The sequence below is a fragment of the Leuciscus leuciscus genome (genome assembly GCF_965113295.1).
Source record: "Leuciscus leuciscus genome assembly, chromosome: 15".
NCBI classification, from domain to species: Eukaryota; Metazoa; Chordata; class Actinopteri; order Cypriniformes; family Leuciscidae; genus Leuciscus; species Leuciscus leuciscus.
In genome coordinates this window covers 14686332-14702854 of record NC_138739.1, presented here as the reverse complement: position 1 = coordinate 14702854, position 16523 = coordinate 14686332, and the positions used below count along the sequence as shown (strand labels likewise).

Here is a 16523-nt window from a genome sequence, read left to right as displayed (position 1 = left end):
GCAGTGGCCAAATATGGACTATTCAGACATCTACCACTATCTCGTGGAATCACCAAGTAAGTAGCCTATTTTTTGTCATTAACACACTCACAGTATGACAAACCAGACGATGAGGCCATGTAAGCTTGGATCATATTTCACTTGATTTAAGCTATTGACATAGTTTTGTTGTCGACTAGCTATAGTTAGAAAGACGAAGCTGCTAGCAGCTACGTGATTAGCTCTCACTAGGCACGCTACCTTGGCTGTTAACTGATTTTACTGTTGGAGCTTTTCCCTCCAAAAATATAGCCTAAATATACAGTAATATACAGTATTTCGCTGTCACCCTGCCTCTTCAAATGCAAAACTGACATTAACAAAATGCAATAACAGCTGAAAAAGTACTTGGGTGTGTGTTTTATTTTATATTTACCTTTCAATAATGCAATCGCTGCTGTCTGTCCCATAGAAGAACATGACAGCCAGCGTATGTTTTGGAACTATTGGGGCTTACATGAACCACGTGACAGCCATAGCGGCGACATCAAAGTTGCAACTCTTTCTCTATGGCTCTGGGGCAGGTGCTAAAGCAGAGATCGGAAATGAATGAGATGCCATTGGAGATTAGAAGAAATCAGATAGCATTAACGTACTGGGCAAATTTAAAAGGGCACAAGGAAAGTCACCCGACTCAGAAGGTGTTACAACCTTGTCAAGAAAGGGAAAGACGACAGATTAAGAGCTTTGGTTGGATAATAAGAGATGCAGTTGATGAGATAGGGATAGGAGATATGACGGTAAGTCCAACTGTGCCATTATCTAAAGTTCCTTGGCTATTAGGGGAGTTAGAGGTAGATTTGCACCTTTTAGAGTGGAAAAAAGAGAATAGTATTGATAGGAATCAGGTTAGTAGATACATAGAGGAGAATTATATGTTTACTAAGATATATACAGATGCATCAAAAACAGAAGGTAATAGAGTAGGAGCTGTGTTCATTATACCAGAAGTGAATGTTATGTTAAATAGTATGTCAAGGGAAGTGTTAATAGGGTCAGATTCAAGCAGTGCGTTAACCAGTATTAAGAACATGCAATCAGAAGCAAGACAGGATATTTTATTGGAAATAGCCCAAGCTGTTTATAGAATTAATAGAGTAGGAGTAGTAGTAAAATTCATCTGGATTCCAGCCCATATAGGAGTAGAAGGAAATGAATTGGCAGACAAGTATGCCAAAAATGCTACCAAAAAAACAGAGATAGATATGGTAATAAGTTATAGTAAGGTGGAAGTTAAAAGCATAATCAAAGCAGAAATGAGAAAGAAGTGGCAAGAGGAGTGGAATATAGAAATAAAAGCGAGAATGTACAGTATCCAGAAGAGGGTAGGAGGTATGAGAGAAAATAACAGGAATAAAAGGGAAGAGGATATTATTTCGAGAATGAGATTTGGGCGTACTGGATTAAATAGTACGCTTAAAATAATAGGGAAACATGAAACTGGGATGTGTGAGGTCTGTAATATTAACGAAACAGTAGAACATGTAATTATTCATTGTCATAGGTATGAGGAGGAAAGGATTAGGCTGAAAGAATGGTTTAGAAAAGAAAAAAATAGATTTGAAATGAAGGAAATATTACAAATGAATTCAGGGCATGTAGGGTATAGAGCGATATTTGTGTTTTTGAATAAAACAGGGATTAGTAGAAGGATATGAGTTTAGTTGTCTTAGAAAGTTGTATTTAATAATAATAATAATGTATGAATATTAATAATGTTTTTAGGTATTTATGAAGTTATTTATTGGTTTTATTTATGTATGTATGTATTTATTTAGTTATATAAAGGGTAGTGAGAAAAGGTTATTGTGATCCACACTCCATATCAGAAGGTGGCGGTAATGCACACTTAAAAGTTGTTTGCCAACCGCCATTAAAAGATAGAAGAAGAATACACTGTTAAAGAAGTAGGCTAATCACTGCAGCGCTCTCTGTTATTTTATTCTTCTTTAATCTTTTTGTACTTCTTCTTCAGGTAACTTAAACACTTCGGCCTTGAGTAGTAACATTAGCCGCGTTTCCACTGTCGGGCCAGGGCCGGGCCGTGCTAGTGCGTGCCAGGGCCAGTCGCGTTTCCACTGTCACTTCCGGGGCTTGAGCGGGGCTTACTCGGGGATTTGTTAAAATCCGTTAACGCACTGTGAACTAACATGAACAAAGCGGTACTATAAACACTAGGCTACTTCCCTAATTATGCGAAATACATATGCATATACAAAATCATGGGTATAAATAGATGTATTATCAGACGAATAATACAATGAAAGTTTAACTTTAACGTTACCTCCTAATTATATTAATATAGCAAGCAAGATATGATAAGCTAGCAAAATATTTGTGTTTTTTCAGCAGACAGTAACGTAAAGACAGTTAATGAAAGCTCATAAAAACAACTCTGTGCTATATGATTTGAAGTTATGCTCACATCGACTACAAGATACGAATTAACTATACTATAAACGGAAATATTTACCGTTTCCATCCATTGCTGGCGACTCTGCATTCGCTGTAACCGAATCGCACGTCGTTGGATCGCTCTCTTTCGCCTTGCAGCCAACATAAGCTTTCGGCGTTGTCGCCGCTGAACCTCCATCTTCTTATCTTGGCTTTGCTGCCTCATCTTCCACCAAGCAAAAACCAAAAAGAGCAAACAAACAGACGCTTCGGTCCTCTCCATCTTGATCGTTCTGTAATTTTAGCAAGCTAGTGTCCTGCCTGAATGAACATCATAATTCCCGCTGTAATGGGTGGGGTTGTATGACGGTTGATCCAGGAAGGCGTGTTAAGGGCGGGGTTTAGGGCAGCGCTGCAGGGCTAATGGCCCGGCAGTGGAAACGGCAGCCCGGTGCTTGAGGCCCGAGGCCACTGGCCCGGCTCGGCTCGCTGTTAGCCCTAGCCCGGCCCTGGCCCGACAGTGGAAACGCGGCTATTGTTTAATGCAACACTGATGAGTTGTACGGATTGAAAGTAGTTCATTTTAGTTTAGTGATAGTGTGTCATGTGTTAGCATTTCTGAGCACGTGGTTAGCATAGCCCGCGATACACGAGAGAGAAAGTCATTCATGTCAACATTGTTTGAATATAAGAGTTTATTAAGTTGTTTCAGTTTTATGAGTTATCTGAAACTTGCACATTTGGGTAATTAACTCCTTTATGTCTGTGAATTGAGTTATGCATTTCAATAGTTTTCATCAATTTTGTAAGTGACTTTATTGTAGGAAATACATTGGACGATGGAGTGAACATTGGTCAGACATGAGCATGTAATTGATATCTCAGCTGCATTGTTGTCATCAATTTCATACTGTCATTTAGTGGGTTTGGGTAAATATTTAGTCTGAAAATGTGTTTTCTCTCTATAACAAGTGTCACTGTGTCAGTTGTAAATGCCACACTTCTCTAGTGTGACGAGACATGCTTTAAGTTATATTTACAGTTCATTACTTTGTAAGAAAAGTGTTATATGCACTGATAATGTAATGTACTGAGCATATGTTATACATGTATGTTTTTACTATTTCCCATTCAGAATCAATACACTGTTAAAGAAGCAATCACTGCAGCGCTCTCTGTTATTTTATTCTTCTTTAATCTTTTTGTACTTCTTCAGAGGTACTACATGATATTGTCAGACTTTTCTATTAACAGCTCAATTAGCTAATCGCCAACATAGAATATGATAGTATTATAATATAACAATGCAACATGTGTTTTGGCAGTGGCTTCATAAATTCATTAAAAACATAAAAATACAAAGTGATGCACATTTCTTTGTTCTTCGTTTTCTAGAACAAGAGTTTAAGAACCTTACTGTATTTTTGTGTAATTAATTAAGAGAAAGTACTCCGCCATTTCAGTTTAAGAAAGATTATTTTCATCCTACTAAGAGAAACGACGTGAAGTTTATCGTTTAGTCACTGGCTTGATTTACTGATGCATAAACAGTATTGAACGACTTTTAGAGAAAGATTATCTGTCTGAACTTGAACAATTACACATCAGACATTCACATAACCCACTGGTTCTTCAGAGGCTCGGATGAAGGAACTAAAAAAATACATTTGTGTTCATTTGTACATCCAAACAAATGTACAATTTTTGCAAGCTCGTTTGCAAGCCATGATGTTTCTCGAAGAAAAATGATTCGGACGATGATTCGGCTGCGCAGTTCCACCTGGTACTGAGCATGGGCTGGCATATGCAAATATTTGGAGGCGTACATATTAATGATCCCGACTGTTGCGTCACAGTCGGTGTTATGTGAAGATTCGCCTAATTTCAGGGGTGTTTTTCAAAAACGAGATTTAAATAAAAAAAAAGAGAAAACAATGGTGTTTGAGACTCACTGTATGTCATGTCCATGTACTGAACTCTTGTTATTTAACTATGCCAAGATAAATTCAATTTCAAATTCTAGGGCACCTTTAACGTTTTGAATGGAATTATGGAAATAAATAAACTTTTCCATGATATTCACATTTTTTGGAAAGGGTCTGTACAATTGAATGATAGGAGGTTTGTTGTTCAAATAGCCATCAGCAGTCATGTTCTTTGGCGGTTCCTCTATATGAGAACAGCAGAATCTATTTAGAGATGTGATTCTCTGCTATGGACACTAGAGAGCGATGATGTGCTTGTGTTACATTTGCCAAAATATCCAGCAGAACATATTGTGTGATACTGCAGTCACTAGGCTATGTAATGCAGTTAATATCCAGTCAAGTTTCCCTAAAAATAATAATACAGGAACAGTAAATGACAGGCAAAGGAACACAGAGACAGGTGTGATTAATATTTAATAATGAATGTTTATATATTTTCATATGATAAATTAAAAGTAGAACATTTTAGTTGAGTTTCTGGATGCTATTATATTGGGGAACCACTAAATTAAAATAGAATTTCATACACCACAATACCAAAATATATGATACAAAGAGTGAAGTCAAAACCGATATATCCTGTCTGAGAATAAATGTGGTCAAGAGGTGTGAGTCAGTGTGCAGTACTAACTCTAACATCAGATCCAGTACATACAGGATTTGATCATCGTTTTTTGGGGACATTTTCATACACAGCATCCGTCTTTGATTTCTGTAAGGAAACACAAACTCAATCAGGAATGACATCATACATGCAAGTCATTTAGGTAGGCCTACATTCAGGGCAGCATTAATGCAACGGCCCCGGGCTGAGGAAGGGCTCAGCAGTCCAAAGTTCCAAACTGTTAAATCTAAACCAAACAGGCTAAAATTATCTTCAAAAATGAACAAATGGCATCAATGAGTTTGAAGTTCGGTGTTCAAATTCAGAACAAACGGGATGAGAAAGCGCCATATAGCTCTCCATATGAAGCATATCCTAACTTAATTTGCTTAAAGCTGCTTACAACAACAGTCTCAATGTTTCTGTCTCAGCCACTGTTCGGACTGTGTGCCAATATGTAGTTCATGCAGTGATATGTGTGTACATTTAATATGACAGGCCTATAGGTTCGGATGATGGCATTTATTCCTGCAAAGTAAAAGGCCGATAACTTGCACTTTGTGATTTAGAAAAAATGAGTGAATGTAAGTAATAGTTCTGGGGGATAAAGGGCCCCTCAAAAGGTAAAGCCCAGGGGCCCCTTAAAATGCTGGTCAAATGCCAACTTGCCCTGTTTTTCAGGCACCCATGTATATTTTCATGTTTGAAAACAATTTTCTGTGGTAAATAAAAGAGCGCAATAAGAGAAGGACAAGCATTCCACATCACGTCTGAAGGCATGTTGCGCTTAAAGGGACACTTCACCCATTTGCATTAAGCTTTGTATTGTTAGAAACCCAGTCATATATTATAATAAACGTGGATTTTTCATAAATTTTTCCCTGAGATGGGAGAAATAAGGATTTAAGTGTTTTACTTCCTGCTTATTATGACGTAAAAATCATCATTTTGCGTCATAATAAGCAGGAAGTCACATTTCATTGAAAAGTGTAGAGACTACAAACACATTTTTCCAGGGGGCGGGACCCGCTCACGCTACAGGCCTATTACAGATCAGTGGGTGGGACGTCACTTTCTGAAACTAAAAGCAATATCCTCCATCTTGTTTGGAAGCTAAGCTAACAGGCACTGTGGAGCCAGCTGTGAAGATATGACAATAGCGGAGGGTAACGTTACTCAATAAGATGTAGAAGAAGAGGATTTCGGAAGTCTGATGCTCGAATCAGGTGTTTGTGGCTACCTTTACAAGCCGGATTATAGCGAAGAGCAGCCGAGGCAGAAGACCTGCCTGCCGCGGACGAGGAGCCCGGACTGGCTCGAGTTAGGGCGGACTGGTGGCGCCGGTGAGCTCACTATGCAACTACGAACACAGAGATAGAGTCCGTGTGCGGCAAAGAATTTCAACGATGCCAATTTCTCCTGGACGAAATCTCTGAATCAGACGAGGACACGGACGTTTGTGTTGGGAACCATCCTAGTTTCGCACTGCATCTGACTGAACATCCCGGTAACGTTACCATGCAATAATTCACCACTTCGAAAGAAATACAAATGAGGAGTAATTCACTAATGAGTTCACCAACTAACTAACGTTAGACATTTTGTGTGAAATGAATTTCAAGCTCCGGTGGTAGCTAGCCTTATAGACGGATGAGTGATTCATATGCTGTTCTGGATTAGTGGGAGTGGCTTGCGCAGCTGTGCAATGTGGTGCATTGTGGGAGTTGTTGTCTTTCATACAAATGCGTCCTGAAGTTACTTTCTTTCTTTCCTCGGTCAATAAGGCACCAAATTCAAAATTTATTTTACATTTCGACTACATATATGACCCACTTTCAATAAAGATCAATGTTCCCATGGGTGAAAAGCACTCAGTAGCTTCGGGATTTCTTCGCTGTATTCTCGCTTTTTGCTCGCAGGTTTCTCTCTAGAGCTCCCCCCACAGCTTCGGAATAGATATTTGACAACACTGTTGTAAAAACTCGTTGGTGATTCTCAGACACCAGAGGCTAGTAGATTAACGACATCAAAGCAGATGGGACATTCTTTAAAACGTCTTCTTCATTCGGGTTCGGACAGCGTGAGGGAGCGCAATAATGACAGCATTTTAGCAGATTTCTTTTGGCCGTAAAGCAATTGTTTACATCGCGAGACCTGATATCACGCGAGACGTCCTGACGCAGCGGCCGGCGGCCCGCCGGCTCAAAGTTGCAAGTGCGTATTTTCCGCTCGCGGGCACCAGGGGGGTGCGAAACGACCACCATTCAACCCGAAATAAGTAATAGGGGAGAGCGGGGCACAACCTAACGCTTTTTGACTTTCTCAGTTTGTGTAAATCTACTTATGGTTCAGAGTATTTATTTTTTCCCACATTAATTTCCCACATGTCTAGTACAATTATGTGGTTTTGTTTTATTAATACAGTATATTTTTTCTTGACATACCCCGAAAGAATGGAAGTGAAATGTGACAACATGCCCCATAGGTGGGGTACATTGTAACATGTGTGGGGCACATTGTAACATAACATATGACAGCTTAAAATGTTATCTGATCTAATAAAAAATATATACAAAACAAACTAAAATATTTTCTAAATAAATACAATTAAAAAACTTTTTCATATAAAATAATGGCAATTTTTAATAATTAAATATAAACAAATTTTTGAGTTTTGACTACGAACACATGAAAACACAGCTATACAACATAGTTCAAAACAAATAAATAATTAGTCATTTCTGAACATTGACTCTCAGTCTTTATTCACCTTTTTCTCACGGTTTCCCAATAAAATTAATAAAAGTATAGAATATAATAGCATATTTCTACAGGGTTCTTGCAGGTTTCAGCAAGTCAAATTTAAGACCTTTTTAAGACATTTTAAGACCATAAAGTTTGAAATTTAAGACCTACACGACGCATTGCCAAAAAAAAATTCTAATCAAAGAATTCATTTTATTTCAATGAATTAAGTAATTGAAAAAACATTAATTTAATTTACAGATAAAACAATCACATTAGTAACCTTCCACACCCAACAACGTGTGTCAGAATCAGAATCAGATATATTATTTTTTTTATAGAAAATTGTACTATGCATATTATACTGTAAAAAACACATAATTAGTTGATTTTAGTTGATCATAGTTGATCATAACTAGAGATGAAATGGCATGAACATTTCATTTCAATGATTATTGTGACAAAAATGACCACGGTTATCACAGAATCCTGTTCAAAAAGCAGTGGTGGACAGTAACGAAGTAAATGTAATTCGTTACTGTACTTAAGTAGCTTTTTTGCGTATCTGTACTTTACTGAAGTATTTAAATTTGGGAAGACTTTTACTTTAACTCCACTACATTTCAAAGTCAAATATCTTACTTTTTACTCTACTACATTTTCAAAATCAGTCGTTCCTTTTTATTTATGAGTGGATAAAAACTTAACTGGTCAAACGAGCAACCAATCACAGTAGCCTACAACGTGCGTGCTTTGTTTTGAACTTGCCTTGGCTGTATACTAAGCGCGAGCCGTTAAATATGAGAGTTGCGACCAGACAGTATGAGGTTGCGACACACTAGGCTTGTTCGACTTGAACCGGCGCTGCACAGATCAATCAGTTTATGACATCAAAGAGCGAAATCGCGAGAGCGATTGAAAAGCATACAGAGCCGTCTACTCTCTAATCGCTCTTGCGGTATTTTAATGTCATTCACCGACTGGTCTGTGCAGTGTGCAGCGCCAGTTCAAGTCGAACAAACCTACTGTGATCTCGCCGCCGCGCGGTCACGTGATTCGTGTAGCTCTCAATAGTTCCAAACAAATTGCGTTGCCAATGATTTTAAGCGGGGCAGAGAGCAGCAGCTATTATTGCAGCAATTATCGGTAAATACTGACGCATAATGAACATTGCTTATTACGTTGACACTAAAATTACTTGCATATAATAGCATTTTTTTTTTCTGGGGAGTAGCAGAAACACTGCATTAATACGTTTTGGTGTTTAATTTGGGAGGGAAATTGTGTGTGTGTGTGTGTGTGTATTTATTTAATGGCATTGTGCAGATTTATGTGAATGTATCATAACATTAGGATGTTTATAATTATGACCATATACGCTCGTGAAAAATATATACAGTAAATACTGTAAATGTATTATACCTTATGGAAACAGTCCCCTTCCGTCCAAAATTAAACACACAAAAAATATTCAATTCAAAAATAAATAATAATAATAATAATAATAATAATAATATATATATATATATATATATATATATATATATATATATATATATATATATATATATATATATATACATATATATATATATAGACTAATTAATGTCATTTTATTAATAGATTGATGTGCCAGGAGTGACATTAGAGTCTTCACGTAGACTGAGTTAAGCAAGAGTCTTGTGACAAAAATTATAATAGGACATTATAGCCATACAAAAATCATAGTACTTTGATACTTAAGTACATTTGAAGGCAAATACTTTTGTACTTTTACTCAAGTGAATGTTTAAAGGCAGCACTTCTACTTTTACTTGAGTAATATTTTACCTTGAGTATCTTTACTTTAACTCAAGTACATGGTATGTGTACTTCGTCCACCACTGTCAAAAAGTACTAATACTACACAATGTCGAAAACCAGCAAATAACAAATAAAATTAGCATCAATATGCACTTTTTGTTTACATAAACATTAAAATAATACCATTAAAAATGATAGCCAGATTTTAAAAGTGTCTTGCAACATGTACTAACATGTACAAGTTCATATAAAGTTTAGGCAGTTTTTTTATAAAAAGATAAACCTCACATATTTCAGACTTTAAATCATTTTTTATAAAAAGATAAATTACTGACATTTACAATGCACTTAGCTTATCTTTTATTATTAACAGTAAAATTCGGTCGGATTTTCCCGCGGCGTCTGTCGTTGCTATGCAACCGCTCTCCACAATGACAAAGAAGTTTTAGTGGCTAATGGATTTCCACCGGCGAGAAACGCTTGCTGTAGCTCTGCTTCAAGATTTATTTACGGAGAAGAGAAAAACACCCGTAGTGTTTGGGTGCACCCGCATCCTTCCAGTTGAGTGAGCTTTCAATGTTGTTACGGAAAGGGGCGAAGCTGATTGGTTGGTTCTTGTCACATGACCTGCGGTGCGTTTGCGGCATTCTGAAGAGTTTAGTTTTTTTTTTTTATCTCGCTGCGCCTGAAAAAAAACGAGTGCGTCGCTTCAATTATGAGCGCGCGCCTACATTTGAACGAACTTGAGCGCGCAAAAGATGCGATATGTGAACGGCCTGTTGGCGAGACCTTTTTTAGACCTGACTAAATGAAATTTAAGACCACGGATGAAAATCTGGCCGTTTTTAAGACATTTTAAGGCCTTAAATTTAAAGTTCAGAATTTTAGACTTTTTAAGACCCCGCGGGAACCCTGTTTCTAATAGGGGCACATTGTAACGCAATGTTACAACATGCCCCCGCCTGCACAACTGGGATTTAAACCCTGCTAGTGTCTTCTGCTAGTTAGCGAAGCATTAAAGAACTATCTCAACTGTTAAATAACATCTTGGAGATTAAAATAATATCAGATTTGTCTTATTTTAAATAAACACAAAAAATAGAGATGAAAAATTAACTTAAGTAAGAAATTTACTTTTGCTATGGTTTAATAAATGTCTATGGATATCTTCCCCAAAAAAAAAAAAAATTGGCGGAATTTTTTTTTCTATATAGTGTTGATATGGCAACTAGTAAATACACAAAGTTTCGTCATCCAAGCATGAGCGGAAGTATTTAAAACAAGCGTGTTACAACTAGCCCCACGTTAGGTTGTGCCCCGCGCTCCCCTATAACCATTCCAATGACTCCGAAGCTGTTCAGTTAAGGTAAAAAAAAGTTACTTAGTTCACCTTTAAGTCTCCTCGACCATGGCAAACATCGAAGTATATCGTTTTAACCCGTGATGGATGAAATCAAAATGTACTATGTAACGACAATGACTATGACATGCGGTCACATGCTGTTCAAATTAGTAAATCCTGATCTCCAAGTCTGCTTGAACGGTCAAAATTGCATCTTTGTGGCTCCCCCGAGGGACATTTGAGTCACATAAGGAAACCCTGTTTTCTTAGAATCCCCTCTAAAACCCCCATTTCAGCTCTGGACTCCCTGTGACTTTTACAACCTCGCAGACTCGTGACATTCCAGAACACACACACACGTACACACACACACACACACACACACACACACACACACACACACCAACATCCTTTTGTGTCTAACTTAAAATGTGTGTAACTCAGACTGGTATCTGAATTTCCTGTAGGTATGCGTGATTAATGTTGTTGTGATCATACAGTTATGATCTTCGAGTGTTTGGATCTGAAATGTATTTTTGAAGAATGTTCTCCCAGTAGAATCGCATCCCGTAACCCGAGCTCATTGGCAGGTCATAAAATTTGACCACAGAGCTATCCAGCCCTATGCATGAGATAACAGGGTCGCAACATTCCAACACACACACACATACAAACACACTCTGGACTGTGAAACAGAAACCCCCTACAGAAAAGGACTTTTACCCATAAAGTCACTCCTAAAGGTACTAAATATATAAATTTGTGTGTTAAGAGGTGTGTGTAACCCATAGGAAAGCATATGTCCTATTTGTGACCTTAATAGAACTGCTATTGCCTATACAAATGCATAATAATGTATCGTTGCATGGCTACAACGCCTAGATTCTATTTTTGATATCTTTGTAATCCTCTCCAGCTAACGGAGTTGAATTCCTATAACAGAATTCAGTGATGCGCATTGTTTTATAAGTTCATATGTCTGGAGAAAATCCTCTCCAGTTAAAGTCAATCATGACTCATTCGAGTGGGCGTGTCTAACCGGACAAAGGAATCTTCCCGCTCGAAAAATCTCGACAGCTGATTCGTCCTTCACGAAGGAGGGGACGGCACCTGGGACACTGATAAAAGTCCAAAATCTCTTCTCATCTCGCTCTCTCTTCTCTCATCCTTCCGCTTCCAACTCATCCAACTTCTCTGGACCCTCCTCCCCGGCGCAGCGCTTCTCCAAGGAACACCTGAAGGAGGCCCTGGCCTTCTCCATCGAACGAACCCATGTTCCAGTCGTAGCTGCCGGTCTCTGCAACTAAGATTTCCAGCCTCTCCCATCCCGGGAGACGAATCTGAACTTTCTCGGTAACATCACATTCAGTGAGCCTTTCAAGCTTCCCGCGACACCGGAAGACGCAGCAGAAACAGGACACCATCCTCGCTTCTTGCATCAGCTTCAGCCTGACCAAAAAGAGCACTCGCAAGTATATTGATTCCTATAAAAGCTGTTCCAGGTGTCTAGGTCTTAGGTCTGTGGACTAAGTTACCCTCTATCTTCCCTCTATATCTTTCTTTCTTTCATTTCATGTTTTTGTGTTCGGTTAAATGTTTATTGGTTTGTTTGCATTTTTACGTACGTTTATATTTGTAGTTTATAATCTCTAGCGTGTGCCATTTTATTAATAAACCCATTTATACTTTTAATTGTCTCTGTGTTTGAAAACCCACCTTATAAAAGTCAATGAAACTTCAAGATCTAAGCTACAAGCTCGATATTGACTACCTTGAGTAGTTTTAATTCATAAACTCAGAAAGTTTGATATTCGCGGCCAGAAGATAAAACTTTCGTGGAGTTTAAAAGGGATACCCCTTCTTAACTGTAATGATCAGACAGTACAGAACAAGGTAATCTCGAAAATTGATAAAATAAATGTACATGCGACTTATGAATTATGACCATGCGTTATAAATATTAATATTGCCAAAATTCCCTATATTCTTGAGCTAATTCGCATTAACCCCGAGTCGTTTACGCTACAACTAAATCAAAATGTACTAAAATATATGACCAAGGTAAAAAAAAAAAAAAAACATCTTCCGCTAACACAAAAGTTGGTGGCAGAATGTTGGGTATTGACAGTTGGGAACAGACACCGTGTCTACACTGAACACGACTAAAAAACCGTTGTGAATTAATTTGTCCTTCACGTCAGAACTAGCGCAGGCGTGTGGAGTATGCCAGAAATAGAATAAGGACTGAGTAAAAAGCAATACTTTTCTGTGCTAATACATTTCGATTTATGCTAATTAACTTTTTTAGTTGCAAACAGTACATACACTTAATGTAAATAAAAACATGCTTAAAAAAACACATTTTTTAATCGGCACCCAAGGCAATAATAATAATAATGGATTCACAGGTCTGTTAACTGACCGTCTGATGCAGCAAACTTCAATCTGACTAACTCACTGCAACAACTTCTTGCAACACAGTCATAAATGATCTTACCTTTTGTCGTGTTGTTGGTTTACACAATGCTGAATCAGTTCTGTCTTCCTCCTGGGTCTGAACTGCTTTAACAATAATACAGATGAGTTAAAAACAACAGAGCTTGCATTCTTGTAGAGAAGTTTGTATATCTGATTCAAATGCATTAATATTTATATTTAATAATTCAATTCCTGACCTGTTTTTCTACATTTCCTGCAGATGCAGAAGATCCCGACTACTGCAACTACAATCATCAGAGATCCAGCAGAGATCAACACTATCAGAGACACTGAGACTGGAGGAACTGAAGAAGAGAGTCATTAGTGTGAGTGAATTTGTAAACACACACATATATCATCAGTGCTGTGGTACCTGCACATGTGTGACAGAGTGTGTTGATGTCCAGATGTGTGGTCTGGTTGCTGATGGGATTGTTCAGCACACAGCTGTAGGTGTTTTTATCCTGATATTCCACCTCCAGAGGTAGAGAGAGACTGATGCTGAGATCACACACACTGATGCTGGACAATACACTGATTCCTGCGTACCAGGAGAGAGTCGCATCACACACATTCAACACTGAACACAGCAATGAACAATTTGACGATGATGAAGAACAGTCTCTGGTAATGATAGGAGTGCGCAGTTGAGCTGGAAAACATCAGAGAATAAACATAACACAATTTATTTTCAGCCGAAAAGCACAAATCTGGGTTACAGTGAGACTCACAATGACAGTGAACAGGGCTGACCCGCAAACATCAAAATACTCACTGTACAGTGACAAGATGAGAACAATATGAGTGTTAACATGAGTTTAATGTGAAAACAAAATCACACACTATCCTTTTGTGTGTAAAGTTATATTTAACTCTTTGCTTTGACATCACAACACCTTAAACACTAAAATGACTGATTTAAACAGCTTTACAGCTCAAATAATACACAGGTTTCAACAGATGAATTAATGTAAGTGTTTTTAAAAAAACTAATGTAAGTGTTGTGTAATGTTATTTAATAAAAAAAAAAGAAAGAAAAATAAGCATTACATTTCTGCTTTTAAAATGTCCAAAAGCTGCCCCCAGCGCCTCTTAGTAAGTGCCTTATTTTTTAATTTTTTTAAAAGAAAATGGGGGACAAATCATTATTTTTTGTGGTAATCAACCTTATACCATAAATGCAGCGAATTGAGATTTTAAGGGTAAGTTCACCCAAAAATGTAAATTCTGTCATCATTTACTCATCTAACCGGTTCTACTCAGCCTGCACTGAGTGGGACTCAAGCTGTAGTCTCTGGTGTAGGAGTCGGGCGCTCTAACAAGAAAGATAAAGACTAGCCTCTGGTGCTAGTCGCTAGTGTGCCTCTTGAGATCATGGGAGTGAGGTTTACACACACAGATCTTCCTGGACTACGACTCACCCGCATTTCATTCATCTGCGGAACACAAATGAAGATATTTTTAATTAAATCTAAGATTTCTGTACCTCCATTGACAGCCAACATAATTACCACCTTGACGCTTCAATAAGTTCATAAAGAGGCTGTAAAACTAATCCATATGAATCGAGAGGTTTAGTCCAAATCATCTGAAGAGACTCGATCGCTTTATGTGATGAACAGATTTGATTTAAGCTTTTATTCACATAAACATTCATCAACGCACACATCAGTTATGGTAAATGGAAACTCAAGCATGTTCAATTGACATGCAAGAACCAATGAGGTTCATTTTCGTGTTACGCAGCACGTTTGAACTTCTGCAAGAACCAATGGGGTTCATTCTTGTGTTACGTAGCATGTTTGAGCTTAATATCTATGAAAAAATTTCTTAATTTGTGTTCTAAAGATGATTTTTTTTTTTTTTTTTTTTTTACCAATGTTGCTTGGGCACGTTCCCATTGAAGGGGAACAAATAGTCTCAGCCTCAGACATCACGCCCATGGACCGTTGGCTGAACGTCTGATGCATATGGCACACTTTTCTGGAAACACTTCAGGAGTTTCGAAGTCGCGATCTGATTGGTTGAATTCTACAGGATGTCCGGGAGACGTGTGTGTCTCATTCTTTATCGGCCCGCCTGGAAACAAATGCCGTGATGCCAAAACCCCTCGTGGAAGAAGAAAGCCGTTGTGTTTACAACTGAGACAATAGCGCTTGCCAGGATCAATTAAACGCTGGATTTTCAAAAAGTATGTGAAGTTCGCGGCTCCATTGTTGCAGTAAACTTGCACAACGTTCATGAATGAATAATTTATTAGATGCACACCGGTCTGTTATTGTAGGGACATCGACATTATATTGCCACGCCCCTAAACATGACGCAGAACAAAACGAACTGTGATTGGTTGGGTTACATGTCAGTCAAACGTCCTCTTGGGCGGTCCTCGGCCAAGAAAAGCTCAGATAGAGTCCAGACCTTCTGCCGTCAGTCTGAAGGTCTGGCTACGCGAGACTAGGGAACAAATTTCTATCTGGAGACTTAAGACCGGTCGTGGGCCCGGTGTCTCACCTGGTTGCCCGTTGATGGCAACATTGCTCAAAAAATTTGCCCAGTGTATCATCACCATTACAGCTTTGACAGATGACAGAATTTCATTTTTGGGTGAACTCATTTGTAGGATGAATCTCTTTAACTTTTGCTGAACTCAGAATATTCCTTTAACAAAACAAGAATATGTGAACATTTGGACAAATAAACTCTCTACTCACCATAGACAGAAACACTGAATGTTTTTGATGAATGTTCAGCTCCAAATATATCAAGTTTATACTCTCCAGAGTCTGAGGTTCTGGTGTTTGTGATGGTCAGAGATCCAGTTTGATTGTCCAACTTCAGTCTGTCTCTGAATCTCCCATCAGGACCATCATCATATGTGGAGAAGATTTGTTTCTCCCTATTGATTTTAGCTATGAGAGAGTTTTCAGTTCCAAATTTCCACAGTAAATCATCGTCTTCATTTATTTCAGTGACATCAGAGTATAGAAATACCGAATCTCCCTCTATCACCGACACTGACTTCACTTCATCATCACCAAACACGTCTGGAGAATAAACAGAAACAGGTTTTATGCAGATTAAGGCTTAAGACTAATGGTTTGTGGAGGATGAAATCAGTTGCGGTTTGAAA

At 38.1% G+C, this 16523-nt stretch overlaps 1 protein-coding gene across 5 annotated transcripts in view; it reads right to left on the bottom strand.

Annotated features, from left to right (window-relative positions):
- The window catches only part of LOC309476224 (SLAM family member 5-like), a 232245-nt gene that overhangs the window by 202693 nt on the left and 13029 nt on the right, over window positions 1–16523 (bottom strand). For 2 of the 5 annotated variants that reach the window (XR_014197970.1, XM_082139491.1), the window contains 4 exons: window positions 16105–16437; window positions 13591–14045; window positions 13413–13474; window positions 4818–5133 (listed from right to left, as the gene is read on the bottom strand). The exons of 1 other annotated variant lie outside the window; for it this stretch is intronic. Coding sequence is in view for 2 of the 4 variants with exons in the window: in XM_082139491.1 (XP_081995617.1) it covers window positions 13675–14045; window positions 16105–16437 (704 nt within the window). In the remaining 2 variants the exon portion in view is untranslated. Of the gene's footprint in view, window positions 1–4817; window positions 5134–13412; window positions 13478–13590; window positions 14046–14412; window positions 16438–16523 lie in introns of those variants that run through there. 2 more of the 5 variants (XM_082139492.1, XR_014197971.1) reach the window with 2 other exon arrangements.